At 32.5% G+C, this 19,774-nt stretch overlaps 2 protein-coding genes across 2 annotated transcripts; one reads left to right on the forward strand and one right to left on the reverse strand.

The window, feature by feature from the left end:
* Positions 1 to 3,035: 3,035 nt before the first annotated feature.
* LOC142611657 (haloacid dehalogenase-like hydrolase domain-containing protein Sgpp) lies at positions 3,036 to 6,071 on the forward strand. Its single transcript, XM_075783755.1, has 5 exons — positions 3,036 to 3,401; positions 4,795 to 4,909; positions 5,145 to 5,296; positions 5,370 to 5,631; positions 5,723 to 6,071. The coding sequence occupies exons 1-5, from the start codon at positions 3,367 to 3,369 to the stop codon at positions 5,888 to 5,890; spliced, it is 732 nt and encodes a 243-aa protein (XP_075639870.1). The 5' UTR covers positions 3,036 to 3,366; the 3' UTR covers positions 5,891 to 6,071.
* Positions 6,072 to 8,799: 2,728 nt separating this feature from the next.
* LOC142611740 (phragmoplastin DRP1E-like) lies at positions 8,800 to 17,932 on the reverse strand. The gene is made up of 15 exons (XM_075783859.1): positions 17,461 to 17,932; positions 17,304 to 17,367; positions 16,807 to 16,914; positions 15,504 to 15,605; positions 14,483 to 14,533; positions 14,310 to 14,371; positions 13,299 to 13,389; positions 13,088 to 13,152; positions 11,709 to 11,903; positions 11,473 to 11,592; positions 11,312 to 11,382; positions 10,565 to 10,790; positions 10,043 to 10,093; positions 9,589 to 9,957; positions 8,800 to 9,154 (listed from the first exon to the last, which is right to left on the reverse strand). The coding sequence occupies exons 1-15, from the start codon at positions 17,596 to 17,598 to the stop codon at positions 9,026 to 9,028; spliced, it is 1,842 nt and encodes a 613-aa protein (XP_075639974.1). The 5' UTR covers positions 17,599 to 17,932; the 3' UTR covers positions 8,800 to 9,025.
* Between the last annotated feature and the right edge of the window lie 1,842 nt (positions 17,933 to 19,774).

Here is a 19,774-nt window from a genome sequence, read left to right on the forward strand (position 1 = left end):
TGTATGCGCTTGAATACCGTATAATATTTTAAAATTTTGTAATTTTTCTTATATGAAAATAAGATCATCTAAACTCTTGAAAATTGAGTAGATATTATTGTTGATTTGAAAATTTAGAAGAGGAAATTGATAGTTGGAGACCATTATTCTCAGTGGCAAAATCATGATTTTAGTTAAGGGGGGCCAAAATTAAAGGACATATTTTGAAGAAAAATTTATCCTAAAAACATTAATCCATATTAATAAAAAATTCATACAAAATAAAAATAAAAATATAAATGTAAATTTTAATTTATTTTTTATACCTAGTTTAATTTACTTAGTTGCTTTCGATAACTTTTCATACTTTTAAAATTGCTTCATGATTATGTTTTTTCCAATAATTTGATTACTCAAAATAAATTGAGAAAATAAGTCAATATAAAAGTGTTAAGAGTATAATACAATATGTCTAAGAAGTTGTGTACTTAGTGTCTTGATAGCTTCAAAAGATTTATGTAGAATTCAATCTTTCTTTCTCTATTTATTTTTTAATTATTAAAATTTGGTTTATAGCAAAAACTTACAATTTGAAATGATAATGGAGTCAAGAAATTAATTGAAAAGAGTTAAGCGAAGGGCTGGAGGCATTAAGGATTTAGTGCCGTAAGAAAATAAGATAGAAATAGTGATTTAAAAAAAAATATTTTGGGTTAAAATAAAGGACTTCTTATTTTGAGTTTCAAGTGTCATGATAAAACCGGTTTGCTTTGAAATGAAAGAGTGTTGTGGGTACAGAAATTTAATAAGGTAATAATATCACATGTCATACCCGAGGCCAAGAAGGCCAGTGCAGTTTCGAGGAGACCATACTCTCGGATGGTAAGGCCGGAGAGGCGGGCCATAGCCATGTTAGTGGCACATCACCAGAGGAGGCCTCACTGTAGAGGAAGAACTTCAGAGAGGGGATTAACCCTGACATGACTAGAGTAATGGTAGTTGCCACTGCATTTAATGCACCCTACCAAACCCCCTGGCCGTATTTATGTGGAGAAGACCTCTAAACAATGCTGTCTTAATTTTCGTAACTCACAAAAGATTTGGGAAGGGCGTCTGATGGGACAAGCACTCGAGTAGTATCCTGCATGAGCAACAAGTGGAAGGTCAATATCAGCTGAAAGAGGTTATATAATCTAAGAGATCCTCTAGGAGGGGGGTTCAAATGAGAATCTGTAGAGAAAATATTGTAACAACAAGAACTGGAATTATAATCAAGTTTAAGAAAGATATATACAAGTGCTATTCTCCTTAGACCTTACCGAGGAAGAGTTATTTTGCATAAAACCTGTTTATCTTGGTTTTTCTTGTCATCTGGATCTATTATAATTGTTGTCCAACTTGCTAAAACTTAGTTTCTAACTCGTTCTCTATAAATTCATTGTGTTGGGCTTCATCCCATTACCTTTTTGGGCTTAGAACCAACTCGTGTCCTTACAAGTGTCATGAATGGAATATAGAAGGTTCAATTTCAATTGTAAATTTGTAATAACCCCAACGGGTTGGTTAAGTGGTTCTCAAGCTCTCATGATATTCTTGAGATCTTAAATTTGGAACCTCTTAACAGCATTTTGGAACTACCCCATGAGATTTCTCTCTGTAATCTGGATACTCTTGTTTTTTTTTTTTTTTTAAAGACTATTTTTTCTTCTGGCAAAAATTTTTATTTGTCAAGATGGCAAAGTAACATAATAATTATATATTATAGTATATAGGTTGCCCCCTTGGGCCTTGGCTCCGCCACCCAGTCATCAATTTTTGCTTTTCTACATTGCAATGCTAAAGCTAAAAAAATTTGACAATTATTATTTTATATTTTATTATCTCTCTCCACAAAGTCTCACCCAACAACAACAACATTGTCAATGATTCCTTGGATTTTTGCTAGATTCACACTGTAGGCGGCAAATTCGCTGGATTCGAGTCGATTGTGGCCAATTGACTCGGCCGGTGGCTGTTTGTGGCAACATTTGACATCGAACCTATTGGATTTGTGCATATTGTGGCAATGAAGGCTGTTGGGTTTGAGGATTTGTGTTGATGTGCTTCGGGTTTGGATGATTTGGTAGTTTTGATTAAAAAAATATAGAAAGAGTAAACAAATAATGTTTTAATAATAGAGTATGGAAAAAAAAAAAAAAATTAGAGAGCTAGCGGGTGGATTTATTAAAAAAGTAATTACTTAAAGGAAAAAGTTTAACTATAAAATTAATTGTAGTCTAAGCATAACACTACAACCTTACTCAATAAAATAAATATTATTACATATTTTGAAAATTTAACTATTGTATTGCATGTTATTTGCGCTCTTAGTACATATGTCAAATTTTGCGTCAATGACATATGATTTATGACCTTATATTTTATACATAATTTTAAACTATAAAAATTTGTAATTTAAACAATTTATTAATGACATAGCTATTGATCTTTAATTTTCTAGAAATTTTGCAAGTATGGAGAATATAAGAAGAATATATAATTCAATAGTAAATTTGTCAAAATTCACAATCAATAAAAGTTATTGAGTAGGCTACAACTAATTTTGTAACTAAATTTTGTCTTCAGTTAAAATAGAAAATATTTCTAGCAAAATTTTTGCCTACTGTATAGAGAGATTATTCTAAGGAAAAAGTTCTCAAGATGCGTTTTCCTACACTTTAATCAAAGTTAGTGTAAATTAACCTTTTTTTTTTCTTAATAAACATTAGAAATCTCCCTTTTTTTTTTTTAGAAACAATAAAGATTAGAAATCAATTTTCCTTATTTATACTTTAGAGGGAAAAACAGAAATTCTTAGACCATATAAAATCCTACAACTGTCTATGTGGTAGTTGTGAGTGGTGGAGAAAAAATGATAGATCTATGTTAAAGTGATAGACAACCCATCATAATTTAATACGTATAATAGTTGTAACAAAAATTATCGCATTTTATGCTGTACTAAAACTAAACAGAAAAAACATTACCTCTTAAAATTGTGTGAAATTGGAAACCTTAGTGGAGTCCCATAATATTGTCAAACGTTTTGGGCAGATATTTCAAATTCGGGTTATATACTTATAACCCAAAAAACGAATATAGAAAGAGAATACGAAACCCACTCGCATTTTGCTTCTGTGGTAGATTCTCTGCGCTTATTCCTCTTCATTTACATTTCCTGTTTTCCTGATAAATATTATTAAATAGTTATTAATTATTATTCTCGTCTTCCATAATAGTCCCTCCTTCTCTTCGATCTGCACCCAACCCAGCAAGTACCCATTTCTCAAAAACAAGTTTTGACAAAGAAAAAACCTTCTATAATCATCCACCTCAGCCCATCAAGCAATGACAGCCTCAGCTGGTGAAAATTCTGTAGAGAGGTAAACTTTCTATCTCCTTTTTTGTGCTTTGATGTGATCTTTGTGATCTGGGTTCTTCATAATTCTTCGATTTTTGTATGTACACACCCCCATTCATGGACTGCTTTTGGAGTTTTTTTTTGTTGTTGTTGTTGCAATGCAATGTCGATTTATATTAGTTCCCATATATTTGGTAGATGTCGTGTTTTTGTGTCCTGTTACATATGTCGTGGCACTGTTATGTGTCATATGATTGCTGTCGAACCCATCACGGAACGTTCTGGTTTTTATGCATTCTTTATGTGCTTTGCATGATTGTGCTAATGCTTAACTTTTAGAAATTCCCATTAGTTTGGATATTCAAAATTAAAAATTTCCTCATACCTGTTCATGTTCATCATTAGTTTTCTAGCTAGATTTGGAATTGAATGAGACTCCATGTTTTCGTCCTTGTTTTTTTTTCTCTTATATACTTATGTACTAGTGTTGTTAACTCTGCCTGTGAATGTATATACTTTCTCTTCATGTGGTTTGATTGCAAATCAGATGCTGTTCCTTATTCTTCCTCCTGTGGCTTTGTTTAGATATTTTGCCGTTTCCTCTGATGTTCAATTATCAAACATTATGGTTAATACTAAATCGATGCTAAAGCATAGCAAGTTTTCGTTGTTGCAAAAAAGCCAAATTTTCTTTTTGATCGACCAAACTTTGTTTATTTATTATTTTGAATCTTCAAGAACTCTATAGTTTGTATTTCATGGGGAGAGCTTTTTCAAAATTCATGCTTCCTCTTTGTCAGAAAATATATGGTGAGTCCTATTGGAAGGAAAGTGGAAGCCTGCAAGGTAACACCAGAATTCACTTAATGAAAAACAAAGTCCTAACTTTTATCTTTACCAAAATATCTATGATGTAGGTACCATAGACTGATAGAATGCTAGAATCCATTGTCATAGTAGTTGATCCATCACGCACATAACACAATTGTCAATTTCTGTTTATTTTCGCATGTGATTTGGGGATGTGTACTTTGTTGATGGTCAATTTCAGTAGCATTTATTTTTTTATTGTTCCAATTCATGTCTTGGCTTCTATAACAACCATTAGATATGAAACTTTACAGGTTTTGTAGGTTGTGCCATTTAGAATGATGCCTTGACTAAGATCTCTGCATTTGTTGCCATTAAAGATACATTTTAGCTGTCACTAGATTCTGTGTACTGTGTCAAAATGGAGTTGCCTACCATGTTAGCTTTGAATTTTGATTGGGAACCACCATCTAATGGTTTCCCTTTAATCTTGATAGGCTGCGCTTTCAAATATTTTAACTCGCTTTAATTGCAATGTTTTCCTTCATTTCTTTTAAAGTTATGTCATTTGCTTTTGCTTTAATGTTTTCATTTTTTGGAACCAGCAAAACTACTCTCGCTGCACTTGCTCCACTTCAAGCAGTGCTATTTGACATAGATGGAACTATATGTGATTCTGATCCACTCCACCACTATGCCTTCCGTGAAATGCTTCAAGAGGTACAGTTTCTTTCTCTACCTTATTTAGAGGAGAGAGAGAGGGAGTGTGTGTGTCTCAAAAAGGTTGCTCATGTTTTTAAGTTCTCCAAATAAAATCCTTGAAAGAAAAAATTCACATTCACCATGACAAAAGGATGTTGACATAGTTGCGTAGCCAAAAAATGCTCAAAACTTTTATGAACTATATTTTGAACGGTAGTAATGGAGGATTAACGGAAATTGCATTGGTTCACAGATTGGTTTCAATGGAGGGGTGCCAATTACTGAGGAATTCTTTGTCCAGCATATTGCCGGCAAGCATAATGATGATATTGCTAAGTTTCTCTTCCCTGATGATATTCAACGGGGCTTGAAGTTTGTAGATGATAAGGAAGTCATGTTTCGGAGGTACATTTTACTTCTCCCGTAATTTGAATTTCTTCAGGTTCCAATGATATGATTCCTTAATGAATTAACGCAGATTGGCCTCAGAACAGTTGAAGCCTGTGAATGGCCTGTATAAAGTGAAAAAATGGATTGAAGACCGTGGAATTAAACGGGCTGCAGTTACCAATGCTCCAAAAGCAAATGCTGAACTCATGATCTCAATCCTCGGCCTGTCAGACTTTTTTGAAGCTCTTATTGTCGGAAGTGAATGTGAACATGCCAAGCCACACCCAGAACCCTACTTGAAGGCACTTGAAATAATCAACGTATCAAAGGATCACACTTTTGTATTTGAGGTCTGCTTTCTTCTCAGGTTATGTACTTTTTAGAAGTTAGTGTACTGAGAACTCCCTGAAATTGGTATTTGTTCTTTTTTTGCTCCACTAGGATTCTGTTTCAGGAATAAAAGCTGGAGTGGCCGCTGGAATGCCAGTTGTTGGTATAGCTACCAGAAATCCAGAACACTTACTGATGGAAGCAAAGCCAGTCTTCCTTATAAAGGATTATGAGGATCCAAAATTGTGGGCAGCCTTAGAAGAGCTTGATAAGAAATGAGGTTTTTTTACAGTGGCAGGTTGAAACATTTGCAATAGTGGGTTGAAACATTTATAGAAACTTCATTGATAAACTCAAAACTGTTGAATAATTCTGTTGTAGAGGAGCCTTTTGGTCCTTCACTTGTAGCTGCCTGACCTGCGATTGATCAAGTCAATGATTAATTATGAGATTTATGTCATATCTTATCTTTAAAAAATATTAAATTTATGCAACGATTATATATAGTTATGTTTGGAGATATAAAATGTAATTTTTGTGTTGAAAAGATAGGAAAGAAGATGGCATAAAACTCTGTAAGTAAAAAAGAAATAGAAGCAATTGAATAGTAGTTGGAGGGGGGGGGGGGGGGGGGAATTTTTCCGGCAAAAACGGTGATCAAGCAAATTCAATTTGTTATGAACTGATTTCTTGATCACTAATGATAATGATTGCATATTCAACAATCTCTTCCAATTTGAATTTGATATTTGTGGCTGAATCTCTTTTTTAAGTTTTGGTTATATTCATTTTTGTTTCGAAAAGCACTAGTCCTGAGCATACGTCAAACATTTGAACTCTGAAGTAGTTCTCAATTAGTATTAATAGAGGGAAAAGTTTATGGATGTCCTAAGACATTGGTTTAAAAACTTTTAATGGAAAAAGAAAAAAAAAAGTTTTATTTATTTATTTATATATTTCTCATGAAAATAGTTTTATTTATTTATTTATATATTTCACATGAAAATAGTATCAAAACTTTCTTAAAATAGTCTATTAAAAAATGTCCTAAGGACATTCATTAACAGGACATCTAAATAAATTAAAGGTAATAATGTACTAATTGAAATAACACTTGTTCACTCTGTTGCACATTAATCATTATAACCTCTAAGTACACATGTAAGTGTAACATTTGAACTTCACCGGTTCCTTTGGTTGGAGTGGGTTGCCAATTTCAAAGAAACTAGTTTTTTCTAAAAATTCACAACAATTTCACAACTTTTTAAAATTAGTATACCAAAAAATATTAAATTAGAAATTTTGGTGGCCCATGAGTGAATTGGCATACTTTGTGAAATTGTTATGTCCCTAACATTACTCTTAGATTTTTTTATTTTTTTTAGCAGTCTCACACCATAAATATTCTAGTCTCCCCTAATTTTTTACAATAATATTAGCAAATAATCATCCAAAAATATTAGTCCTGTCTAAACATCCCTTATGTTGTTCATGGAAAGCGTTTCCTTTGTGTAGAGGAAAATCCTGGACTTCGAGGTCAACCAGGGTGGCTTAACCACTAGGCCATTTAGGCAATGACTTAAGTCTCCCAAATGGAAGAAAAGAATATACTGTACTTATTTTTCTTATAATATTGAAAAAACAATTTTAGAAAATGCCACTTACCTAGGAAAAAAAAAGACCTTCTATTGGCTAATAGGATGCTTTGTTTGTTTGTCTTATAATGTTCAAATTTTAATTAAGGCCCAAAGGTAATGAATAAAAATTATTTTATAAAATATTATATTATTTTTTATTATCTTTTCCAACTAATTTTTGTATTCTTTAAACCAATCAGGATTAAAGCGACGCAATATTTCACTAATTTCTTTTTTAGGGAAATCATGACCAAAAGGTTGACAATGACTTTTTTATAAATATGCTCTTCTTATTTCATCTTGACCATTAGAATGAAATGATAAGACATTTTCTCATAACCTAGAGTTCAAAAGAAGATTACTTTGCTTAGAAGATAAATCTTGCAATACAAGTAATTTTCTTATAAAAAAAATTTCCATAGTACTAGCAAAATAATGAAGGATAAACTGTAAATTCATTCAACAAATTCAATTTAGGCATTCAACCATTATATTAATCATGTTTAATAAAATATTCAACTTTATTTTAGTATATATGCGTATCTACAAAATGTATTACATAAATCCAACAAATTCCTGTTTGAAAAAATGCGTTTAAAAAATAAGGTGATTTAAAAATTTTCCTTTTGAAAACACAAATTTAATAAAATTGCAGTTTAACAATTGAACTATTATCTAAAATTGATGTTTCAATGCAAATTACTAAAAAGGACTTAATGTGCTATGAAAGATTATTTTTTCATTTAAAAAAAAATGTATTTACTTCTAGTCATTTTTTTTTAATTGCAAACAAATGCTTTAAATTGTATATAATATTGTCAATATATTCACTTCAAGGCTCAAGCATTGATTTTTTCTATTTGTTTTTTAGGGGAGGTGAGATATGAGCATTTGTGTCCAACGTGATTTGTTTCAATGCTTTTTCCTTGTTTTGGTTATATCAAGCGTAGAAACCTCCTGCCCAATGTGCCAAACGACCACCAATTTTTTTTTTTTTTTTGTTACATCGACGTTCTCCGCCAAATGTTTGAGGGTATTTTAGGAATTGAAACCTAAATCACGGGCGTGAAGAAAATGAGATCTTAAATTCAAAAATGGTTGATTTGTATTATTGTTTGGACTGATGAAATTGTATTTGTTTGAGTTGAGCAGTTCAACCTTCAACTAAACAAAATTTTGGAGAGCAATTTTTATTTTTAATGGCTCAAAATTTTATTTAGGGTGGTCAATTTTTTTTTTTTTTGTTCCCTAGAGTGGTTAATAACCTATATTAATTTAAAATCAATATTTTTAAGGTATATAATTTTTTTTTTTCAGGTCAGGGTGGTCACCACCTGATTAACACATAGCGCCGCCCCTGAAATCACTAGATCTTGGAATTACACTATCAAATATCAGTCCACCGCGTATCACTAGAAATTGCCATCTGATCCAATGAACTTAAAATTTGACATTCAATTTTCCATCATGTATGGTTACCAGAATCAAATCAGCAACGCAAAGGATGATGGAATATATATGCAATCTTCTAGAAACCTATACAAATCAATGTTACAGCTAGCAAACTTGAAGATGATCAAACTTAAGAGAATCACGATCAACTAAAAACCCAGCATTTCAATAATACAGATATATCACATCTACATTTGTGAAAAAATAAAAATAAAAATAATAAAGACAGCAGAGAAAACCATAGCCTATTCATTCTTAGCATGTCCCTCACTGCTATTATAGATTTTATACAAAAATTTTTCTTAACACGCATTCACAATTCACCTCATCTGGACCATGAGACCGAATCAATCTCATCCCTTGCAGACTTGTATAACTCAAGCCGCTTTGCACATTGCTGCCTCCTATTCATCAATGCAGGGTCTTCATCCAACAATTCTGCAAGTTGCTTGGCCTACAGAATGAACAACAAACTCAGTAAAATGCTAACAGTACTCCTTTTACAATTCCCTCGCAATTTAGTAATAGTACTAAGATTAGCATAATCTAGATGCCATCCATGCACAATCTCGTCAATTCATTTTTTTTTTAGTGACAAGCAGAAGGATGAATAATGGGCATGCATTCAGATCTGAACTGTATTGTATTTGTCTGGGTTTGATCAAAGATGATAATTTTACATTAAGCAACTCTGGATCAGTTATATGATCGTATCATATCAGGCACATCTATGTGTGATTCCAGATTAGACTAGGAGAAAAACTAGGGAAACTGTAATCTATTCAAATGCCTCATTATAAATTCACAATATTCTGGCTTCAAATAGGATTGAAATCAAATCTAACGAGAGGGGGGTGGGGGTGGGGGTGGGGGGGTGTTGTTTGGTACCTCTTTTTTGCCCACTTGTGTATAAAAATGATTGAGTAAAGACCGCTTGGCCTCCCTCACTTGACAATGAACCACAGCCTTTGGTATGGTATTCTTCAGTGTATCTGATACCATCCCAATATAAGAGAAAATATTTGATCCTATCCGGCGGAAGTGCCCTTCTGTATATCGGTCTGCAGAGGAAACAACTGGATTTCCTCCCTTCTCCGCTTCCTGAGGAAGTCTCCTGAAGAAATCCACAGTCAGGTATGAAGATTCCATTTCCACCAAACGTAGAGTAGTCTTCTTACTGTCTTCCCTGAATCTCTCCAATGCTTCACTTGCAGCTGCAGCTATTTCAGCTTGAAGGGTTGGAAAACGCTTCAACTCCTGTTCCATTCCAAAACATCAACTTAGATATTGCATTTGCAGTAAATTGTCGATATTATGGAACTGGTAAACTCTGATATCAAACCTGAGTTTCTGCAATTGACCTTCTAACAAGTTCCTTCAATATGAAGTGAACCTGCAATACCATATACTCAAAAAAAAAAAAAATTACAGGTGCAATGTTAGTGTTGTTAAAAGTATGAAATAGCATGCAATAAAACATTCAGTTTTGTTTTTCATAGCACTAGAAACAAGAAGATACACTTTCTGCAGCATGTAAGAAAACCTTTGTTAACACGTTAGTTAAATATTAATTGCTTCAGAGTGCATGAGTAGGGTCGAAAACTGAGGAGATATAATGGAAGATGGATTGATATTTTCTGTTCTTTAGTTGAGTAGAAAAGTAGAAGGGAAAAAAAGAACAGATGATTATTTTCTATCTGGACCCACCATTTTTAATCTTCCAAAAATGGGAGGAAAATAGCAGAGAAGATGTCTTACATAGGTGATTTGAGATTTCTATGACTTCCCCCAATACCACCCCACCCCACCCCTCAAAAGAATAAAAAGGAACTCCGTACTTCATGTATAGAAAAAAAGCACTTACAGCATCTACAGAAGCATCTGCTGGTCCTCTGAAGTAATTAAGTGCACCATCAATGAGGCGTCGATAGCCTTGCTCAGGTGCAATTAGATGAGGTTGGTACCCATCTGCCTCTGAAATCACTTTTCTTACATTCTGCAGTGAAAGATAACGATCTAATGGAAGCTTCTTCAAAGCAGCAGGCAGCTGATAGTCAAAAACTCCATATATACGATCACCACCAGGTCGACTGAGATTTTAGCAAAGTAATGTAAGAAGGAATAAATATATGATTACAAATACTTGATTTATTATATGCACTTGCCATACTTAGATAATAATACCAGGCATGTAGCGCCTACTAGAAGAAGAATCACAATTAATGATCAGAGGTCAACTTTATCTAATCATATACATAATAAAGCAAACAAGCCATTTTTATACAAGAATTGAATTGCTTATGCTTGTGAGGAAAACGGTTTTTCAAAGTATAATCTATTCAAAAAAATTGCTAGTTTAAAGGAAACATTTATAAAATTTATGAAGCATGAAGTAAAAGATAATATAAAACATAAACTGCACAAGAATACTTTGACCAAAATCCTTTAAAAACATCAGCATGCTTTCAGTCACAAATGAACACAGACATCTAAGTTAATCTATTTCTTGCCGATAGAATCATGAAATGCATCATAGTTTGGCTCTGACCTAGCAGGTCAGATGGGATTTAAAATAAATGGAAGAGATAGTAAACAGAGAATAATACATTACCCTCCATCTAAATGCTCCTTGAATATTTGGTCAAACGCACGACATAACTCTAGGATAGTATACAACTGGGCCTGATATACATTATCAAAACAATTGCAGTCAAAATCCAAAAGGATAATTATAAATAAAAAGAATAAATAACATAAATGTAAATTCCTCACCCCAGAATCAATAGCAACAGGCCTACCAAGATGGTCTAACTCTGCTTCAAGTTCATCAATGCTTCTGTTAATCAATGATGCAATGCCTGGTATGCGAGCTTTAATTACTGATTCTAAATGCTGAAACAAAGACAATTTCAAAATGTGAGCAGCCATCCTATATAGAGTAAAATGAAAATAAAAGTACAAAAAGAGTCATCACATTATAAATGAAAAATAAGTACAATAAATAAAACCTTTGAAAGAAGTTTTGCAAGATATTCAGAACCCATTTTGCTGGATAAGTGTCCATAATCAGGACTTGTGGCAAAGAACTCGTGCTCCCTCTGCCTAGCAACAATCATGTCAACATTTTTATTTATATCAGCTTGTGAACGGTTTACAATTCCAACCCAAGGGTGTTGAAGCCGATAAGATCTTCCTTCAAGAACCTTGAAAATAAAACAGGAAAAAAATGATATCAAGAGGAATAGAGGATATAACTTTTCTGCATTGGTGGAAGACTAGTGTAATTTACAAAATGCAGTAGGAACAGAAGTTTGCAATTGCCAAAGCAAAGAACGAAAATGAGTGGTGTGCAAAAGTACCAGGAAAACAATCAACACGCAATTTTCTACTAATACCAAAAACAAAAATCTCCTAAGAACACAATAAAGTAGATCTAAATGGTTGGAAATCCTTCATTTTCATTTCTTCTTTTTTAATGTTACTACATGATCATGCAAGGAACTACTATAAATGAATGGACAAAACTTAGGTACAGTACCTTAGGTGTTGTTCTTATATTCCCCTCTTAAGACTCAACCATGTAACTACTTAACTAAAAAATACACCTCCATCTCATGAGAAAAAATCCACGTGGCAGAACCTTAGGAGGGAAACCTAAAAAATAGCACCTAAATACTATACTTAAGTCTTGTTCAAATGAATGACCACTTAGACAATCAGCTTACTGGTAGATTTTGACAAAATAATATATTTACTTAGGGCATTGCTAGACACAAATAAATTTAACAAATGCACTTATTTTATGTTGCATCAGAAAGAATCCATCTGAAATTGAGTTGTTCTTATGACCATGTTATCCTTGAAAAGAAGAGGTAGGGAGGAAGGAATAACTTCTTTATTGTTTGCACTATTGCTTTCTAAATGGGCAACATTCAAGGGCAGATTTGCACTGCCAAATACTGTACAACAAATAAATGTTAACTATTTGTTCATGGGGTGCCCAAACACACTCGTAGTGATGTCAGAAGTTCACATTGAACAGTGAGTACTCTGCCTTTCTGACAACACACACTTTTTTCATGAATATTGTTTGTTTGAAAGCTAGTAAATATAAGACCATATTTTGTCATTTTCTGGTCAATCAAATATTTTCTTTTAATGTATACAAAATATAATCAAAGAATTGCCTGATGGTTATTCTACATCAACTTTTCAAAGAGGGCTTGTCGGGTTGTACATAATGCAAATTGAGCATAGAATATCTTCAAAATAAAATGATTTGATAGGTGAGATGCAATTATAAGCATCATATAGCCTCCAACTGAAATTTTAAGTTGTCAAGATTTTAGTGCTGAACATATCGGAAGCGAAAAGACAAAATTCTTACTTCCAATGCATTTGTTCCTTTATCCATCAAATCAAGCTTCGTCAAAACACCAAATGTTCTTTCACCTAAAAATAAAACACATAATCTCTATATTAAGGAAAATTCCTAAACTTATATTTATGAGGAGTCATGAAAGAATATTATAAAAAACAGAGACATGTGTGCCTGTAGAATTGAGATAAAAGAGTAGAAACAGTGTACAAAAAGTAACCTGTTGGATCAACTTCTCTAGCAATCTTGATAGCATCAGATGTTGCAATATCTTGATTTGCTGGAGTTATGGCCAAAATGATGCAATTTGGCTGTAATCCAAAAAAACATAAATGTTGAAAAAGCTTGTAAAGAACCAATAGCTACAACAGATTGCAGATATAACCAATGAATTTAAATGCATAAGCTTGAACCAAAACAAAGCCAAGATATGGAACATAATATTAGATAGTGAAACAAAAGTTTTTGTTTTAATATATAAGAAGAGATCATGGCGCAAAAATCAACAAAAAATCTGTAAAAGTGGAACTACCAAATCTAATCAAATTTTGGGAGATTGTCTGCATAGTACATGACTTAACTTCGATGGAAGTTCTCTGCCAAATCCAAAAACAGTTGCAATTGGAAGGATTATCAAAATTAAGTGAGAGACGAATCAGTACTGCACATACAAACCTTATATAATATAAGAGACTAGTAAAGAAAAACTCTTCACCTTCTATCTTTCGTTGATGAGACCGTTTGATTACAGTCCTCCCAAAAAACATAAACAAATTAATAAGATTTCTTCAGTTCCTTAAGTAAAATGTGTTCAAGGGCAACATAACTAGTTATCAAGTTGGTACTTGACAGACAGAAGATAAAGGAGCGGGTTCTTTGCCAAATAAGCATTAGCATACCAATACTTAATAAATGTCTGTCCTTCATGATAGCTTCTTCCCTGACTTCTTGATATGTATCTCAATGATCTGAGGTTGCCCATTATGTAATTGACACATAAGAGAATAAATGTATAATACACTAAAGAACAATCTACCAGAATTCAATAGAGATTAAAGAACAGTGCCACAGATTGTATTCTTCTAACTTGATGACTTCTATTCGAAAATTATATGCAATACATGCATAAATTAATGAGTTATGATATCATTAATAAGAATGTTGCCAATTAGATCGTAACCTTTATATAAAATGAAAAAATAAAAAGGGAAACAGAAATCCTTTCTTTTACCTTCTCAACATATGAACGAACCATGTTTTCAATGTCTTGAACAATACTCTCTGGCTGTCCCTCTGGAAATAACAAAACATCTCTAGTTTATAAAATTAATAAATAAAAATAAAACATTCAATGTGGATAAATCTAACTTAACAGGAGACAAAGGGGGACCTAAAGAAGTATACCTATGGCAACCTTTGTCAAACCAGGCAAATCTATCAGTGTTAAGTTGACAACTGCCAAAACATAAACCATAATTTATCAGATAACGTAAAGGATTGCAAAAAATGCTCTACAAAATGTGTGCAAAAAATGAGCAAGAACCAAGCAGAAGTAAAAGAATTATTACTTTTTTCTGATAGGTAAAAGACTAATGCATCTGAACAAGGATTGAACAAGTGGCCTCAGTCTCCACCCACAGGGGGAGAAGATGAATTGATTCAAATTTCAAAGACCACTAGAAAAACAGATATCATAAGAGAAACGTATGTGTGAAGCAAATAAAAAAAGATACTTAAGGTCTGTTTGAATAGAACTTATTGCTGAAAACTGAAAACACTGTAGCAAAATAATTTTTAAATGGGTAAAAAACACTGTTCATGCCAAAAGTTACTGTTCATTGACCTAAAATTACTGTTCATGGCCAATGAACAGTAACAAACATGCGTAAAAAAAAATAAAAAAATCTGGACATGGACGCACGTTTGCCTATCCAAACGCCCTCTTAATGCACTGCAATCAACAAGACAAGACTACCAATAATGCACCAGCCAATATAACAACACTCCCATGCTGCTTGGTACACATAAAAGACTGGAAGAAATTTGCAGAGCAACCAAAGAAAATATGATTTATTATTGACAGGAGGCATGTCAGGGCCCTCCAGATGCCATCTGACACAACGGTCATTGCTAATGTTCTACTTTAGCAAAATACATACTGTAAAACAGTAATGCATTTGATACACTCCAGGAAATCAACAATAATAATATAACACCAAAGCTACAATCCTCATCTCTGATGCATACTTGTCAATTTGAACAAAACTACAAATCATTAAAAAAATTTAAAATGATCTACAAATTCATTAATAATTCAGCCAAAAAAGACTTATCAAAATAATGCAGCCTAAAAATACTGTGCATGAAAGAACACAAGGAAAATCTTATTATCTTGAGTCCTAACTCACAGTCTAGATTCCATTACCATTTGGGGAGAAGATACTGAGATGAATAGGAACAGGAGAAATCTGTTTTGACTTCCCAGTCACTCTATCAGTTTCATCTTGAATTTCCTTCCGAACCATAGCTGTGTAAGAAAATAAGATAGTCAGTTAACCTAGGTTTCCATTTCAAAATGTAAAAAAGGACAAGTTAAAACAGCTTACAGTATTTACTGCTATAACAAGCTCTGATCATACATATCATACATTTGCAAGCAAGGTTTGGGCATAGTGCATAAAAAAATTTTTAAAAAAAAAAGAGAAATTTCAATTTGCTTGTAGTTGTAGCAACTACAGTAACAAGTTGTACTTCGACATACAAAGTAAAGTAAGTGTTTAAGAATTATAGCATGTACCCAAATTCTTGTGACAACAAGAGAACCCACACAAGAAGTGTGTTTCAAAAGTTAATCGAACAAGGAATTATAGAGCACATATGTAACTATAGCAACATATTTAGCTTGAGCATATGTTTTCAAGCAAGGTTTGAGCCTAATGTATAAAAACTAGAGAGATTTCCAACTAGCTATTACATTATCAGGTTAGATTGCCAAAAGATTATGACTATACTCTGTAATTATTGCATGAAAATGTTAGCATGTAACCATTACAAAAAGAGGATTTTCAATACCAATGAGAATATGTGTTTTTTTTTGGGTGAGTTAAAACTTTAAAGTTATAATGAAAGCAATTATGACTTAGAGGTTGCCAATTGGCTAAACAAGACAAGTTTCTATCTCTTACTTTTATTTTAAATTATTCACACACCGATGGGTCTTTAAGATTACATGATTAAAAAATTTTGATTCCTTAAAATCATATGCTTTGAAACTCTTGAAATCTCAAATTAGGTATTAGAAATATATTGGTTGTGCTTTCAATTAACAACCATAGTGCTTGACTACTTGTGAATTGTGATGATTCATATTGATCACTGAAGTAGAAAAGCAATAGAAAAAGTCTTCATTTTGAAAAATATAAAAGAAACCAACTCAGACACTCCATCCTCTACAGAAATTTCATACATTGCAAAATTCGGGTAGATTTCAAAAATTACCAATGATAAAACGTCGTCTTTTGTGAAATAAAATAGACGTTAAACAATCAAGAATCACCAGGATAAACAAGATCACAAATATGAGGCAAAATACATAACCAAGAAAGAGAATTATGATTTCTCCATCCATTTAAATGGTGCTATCATTTCGATCAAAAGAAATCACAGCTCCACCTAAAAACATCAAATAGTGTAATCATAACTCATCATTTGCAAAACAAATGACATACAGAAATCGGTAACTCGTTTCTTTGGCATGTGAAGGAACTCTGCATACTCTTGTAGCCCCTGTTCCGTCTTCTGCAGCTGCAACACTAAAGGCCTCCTTGTAACAATCCCTGAAATTCCCACCAAAATGTGTGATATCAAATAACACAAAATTTTCTTCCTTTACTTACAAAAGAACATCAAAATTAACTTCAAATTTTTTTTTTTTCTTTAGTGGAACTAAAAATTAGATTAATCAAATTAAATCTGTTTGATTGCTGAGAATTTCTAGGGAAAAGTTTTGTAATTGGACAATTAAGGTTTTAAAAGAACAAATAAATTTTGAAAAAAAATGAAAAAAAAAAACAAATAAATTAGTTTGACTTAGTCAGTTGACCATTAAGTCAAACGGTTTTTCCTTTCATTTCCTATCCTCCAAATTCTCATAAACCAAACAGACAGTTACAACAATTCAAAAAAAAACAATACAAAAGCGTAAAGAATTACACAAAACCCTAACCTGATCCCCTGGGAAGAAAATCACGGCCAACAATGCTCTCCAACACCGACGACTTTCCCGAACTCTACACTCACACAGCCAAGCATATTTCAAAATTAGCCACCACAAACACTCAAACACACATGCAAAATCATATACATGCACATAGAGAGAAGACCTGGCCACCGACGACGACGACGGAAGGAAGAGCCTCCCAGAGAGTAGGCAAAGCAGAGTCACCGCCGTAATCGCCGAGAACCGTACAAGCTCTTTGAATTCGATTGACGAGACCGATCAAACTCTCCATAGTAGCCATTGAGCAAACCCTAGAAGAAGAAGAAGAACCAAACGAAGACGAAGAAGAAGAAGAAGAACAAGCGGTTGAAGAACGAGTGAGAGAGACGAGAGTGAAGAGAGTAGTGAAAGAAATGGAAAAGAAGTAGAGGAGAAAAATAAGGAAAGCTATTTTGCTTTGTTTTTCAGTTATAGTAACTGATTAATGGCAGTTATATATTTGTAAATTTGAATTTGAGAGTGGTGGAGCTTTTTAAGGGAGTGGTGTCGTCGGTGGTGGTGGTGGTGGTGGTGGAGATTGTAGCGGAGGAGGAAATGTTGGTCACTGAGTATGTGATTTCGAATTTTCGATGGGCATGTTTGACACGTGCAACTACTTTTTATATTCGGGTCTATCTTGGTTTGACTCTTTTTAAATTCTAGTCAATGTCAATGCCTTTTTTTTTATACGCTAATTATTAATGCAATGCCCAACTGGAATTGTGTTTTTGAAAAGGATAATTATTATTAGTTTTCACTTTTCACTCCTTTGTTGCCCACACATAGTACACCATTTCTTTTTTGAATTGATATCATGATTTTTTTTTTTTTGGGGGTAAATAGACTACTTTCAAAAAAACTGAATTCTGTACCTAACAGAAAGTGTATAATAGATGCTAACCGCGGTTTTTGTAAGAAATTTATAGTAATGTTATTGTTGTTTTGTAAAAATATGTAAGTAAAAAAGTGTGTAAAATTACGTGTAATATTGTTTAAATACTAAAAATTGCTGTTTAAATAACAGTACCAAACACTCTCTAAGCCTTTTTTAAAATACAATTAACACATAAATATGTTTATAATATTTTCATAACACTTTTGTAACAAATTATATGTGATAAGTTATTATTTATTATTGGTTCTAATTTGAACCTATCATTGAAATTACTTTTTTACTTACTAGTAATACCCAGTAACAACTTATCACTTATAATTTGGTATAAAAAATATTATAGACATAGCACTTCTTAGGGCTTGTTTGATAAGGCTATTTAAATATAGTTTTTTGTTTTGAAATCTATAAAATAGTGGGTTCTGCACTTAAATTTATTGTTTAGTTAATGTTCTCTAAATACAGTGTTCAAAAAACCGCATCCTATTTTCCTTGTTCAAAATAGGATTTTGAAAACGGCTAAGGGATGTTTTCAAAATATAGAAAATGTTCTTAATGGCATAGTTGTAAATAAATTAAAAAACTCAAAATAGTGGATCCTATAGATTTATCCAAACTCTTCTATCTCTTAAATTAAGGAGGTTATTTTTGTCACAAAAAAATTCTCACACTTCAAATTTGAAATTTATCATTATAATAATAATTTTAAAAAAAAAGTACATAAGCTTTATTACCTTATCATTATCCAAAGAAAAAAGTAATCTACAAATTCTACATGTTACTTTTTAAAAAAAATTAAAGAAATCTTAAATATAGAAATGGTCTCCCAAACATTTTTTATTTTTATTTTCAATGTTTTGAAAATTGTTCTTAAAAAAGGGAGCCAAACAAAGTTAATGTAAAAATTATTATTTGAAAACTAGTTTCAATTTTATTTTTTTGAAAATTGTTTTCATACTATTTTGAAAAACAAAAAAACCAAAAATCCTCTTACCAAACAGGCCCTAAGGTGTTATAAAAATGTTGTGGACATAATTATTATTGGGACATGATTTGTGAAATTTGATTTTGAAAATATGAAGTTAGTTATGTGTTCCATATATACAACATATATATTATGATTTTTAGAAGCTTGAAAATAGGAAAAATCATTATAAAAAAATTAAAAAACGCTCGGAATGCCGAAATGATTGCTAAAAACTCTATCTAAAATCTTAGAATGAATTTAGGAACAAAATTTTGCAAAAAGGCACCAGCCAATTTGACCAAAGTGTGGGGTGAGATGATGTAGCGAGCATGTGGGCATGCCAAATAATCTTATTGGGCATGCTAGCATGCCCATGACAGCCCTATGTGCACACTGCCAAGGTCGTGACAGCCCATGGTACACATGGTCAGAGCCATGGACACTAGTATGTACAAATAACCTTCTTTAGGCATGATGCATGCATAGTCTCGCGTGCACATGGCCAAGGTCATGGCAACCGGTGGGTATCATCCTTTTTTTTATAATTATATTTAAACTTTTCAATTAATTGAAATTGCC

The sequence above is a fragment of the Castanea sativa genome, chromosome 10 (genome assembly GCF_040712315.1).
Source record: "Castanea sativa cultivar Marrone di Chiusa Pesio chromosome 10, ASM4071231v1".
In the NCBI taxonomy this organism is placed as follows: domain Eukaryota; kingdom Viridiplantae; phylum Streptophyta; class Magnoliopsida; order Fagales; family Fagaceae; genus Castanea; species Castanea sativa.

What these genes read in the sequence shown, in the direction of transcription:
- LOC142611657 (XM_075783755.1), top strand. Translation starts at nt 3,367, where the DNA reads ATGACAGCCTCAGCTGGTGAAAATTCTGTAGAGAG. An exon ending in TCCGTGAAATGCTTCAAGAG is followed by an intron (nt 4,910 to 5,144) that starts GTACAGTTTCTT and finishes ATTGGTTCACAG; the next exon opens with ATTGGTTTCAATGGAGGGGT. An exon ending in AAGGAAGTCATGTTTCGGAG is followed by an intron (nt 5,297 to 5,369) that starts GTACATTTTACT and finishes GAATTAACGCAG; the next exon opens with ATTGGCCTCAGAACAGTTGA.
- LOC142611740 (XM_075783859.1), bottom strand. Translation starts at nt 17,598, where the DNA reads ATGGCTACTATGGAGAGTTTGATCGGTCTCGTCAATCGAATTCAAAGA. An exon ending in TTTTCTTCCCAGGGGATCAG is followed by an intron (nt 16,915 to 17,303) that starts GTTAGGGTTTTG and finishes TGGGAATTTCAG; the next exon opens with GGATTGTTACAAGGAGGCCT. An exon ending in CACAAGTGGGCAAAAAAGAG is followed by an intron (nt 9,155 to 9,588) that starts GTACCAAACAAC and finishes TTCATTCTGTAG; the next exon opens with GCCAAGCAACTTGCAGAATT.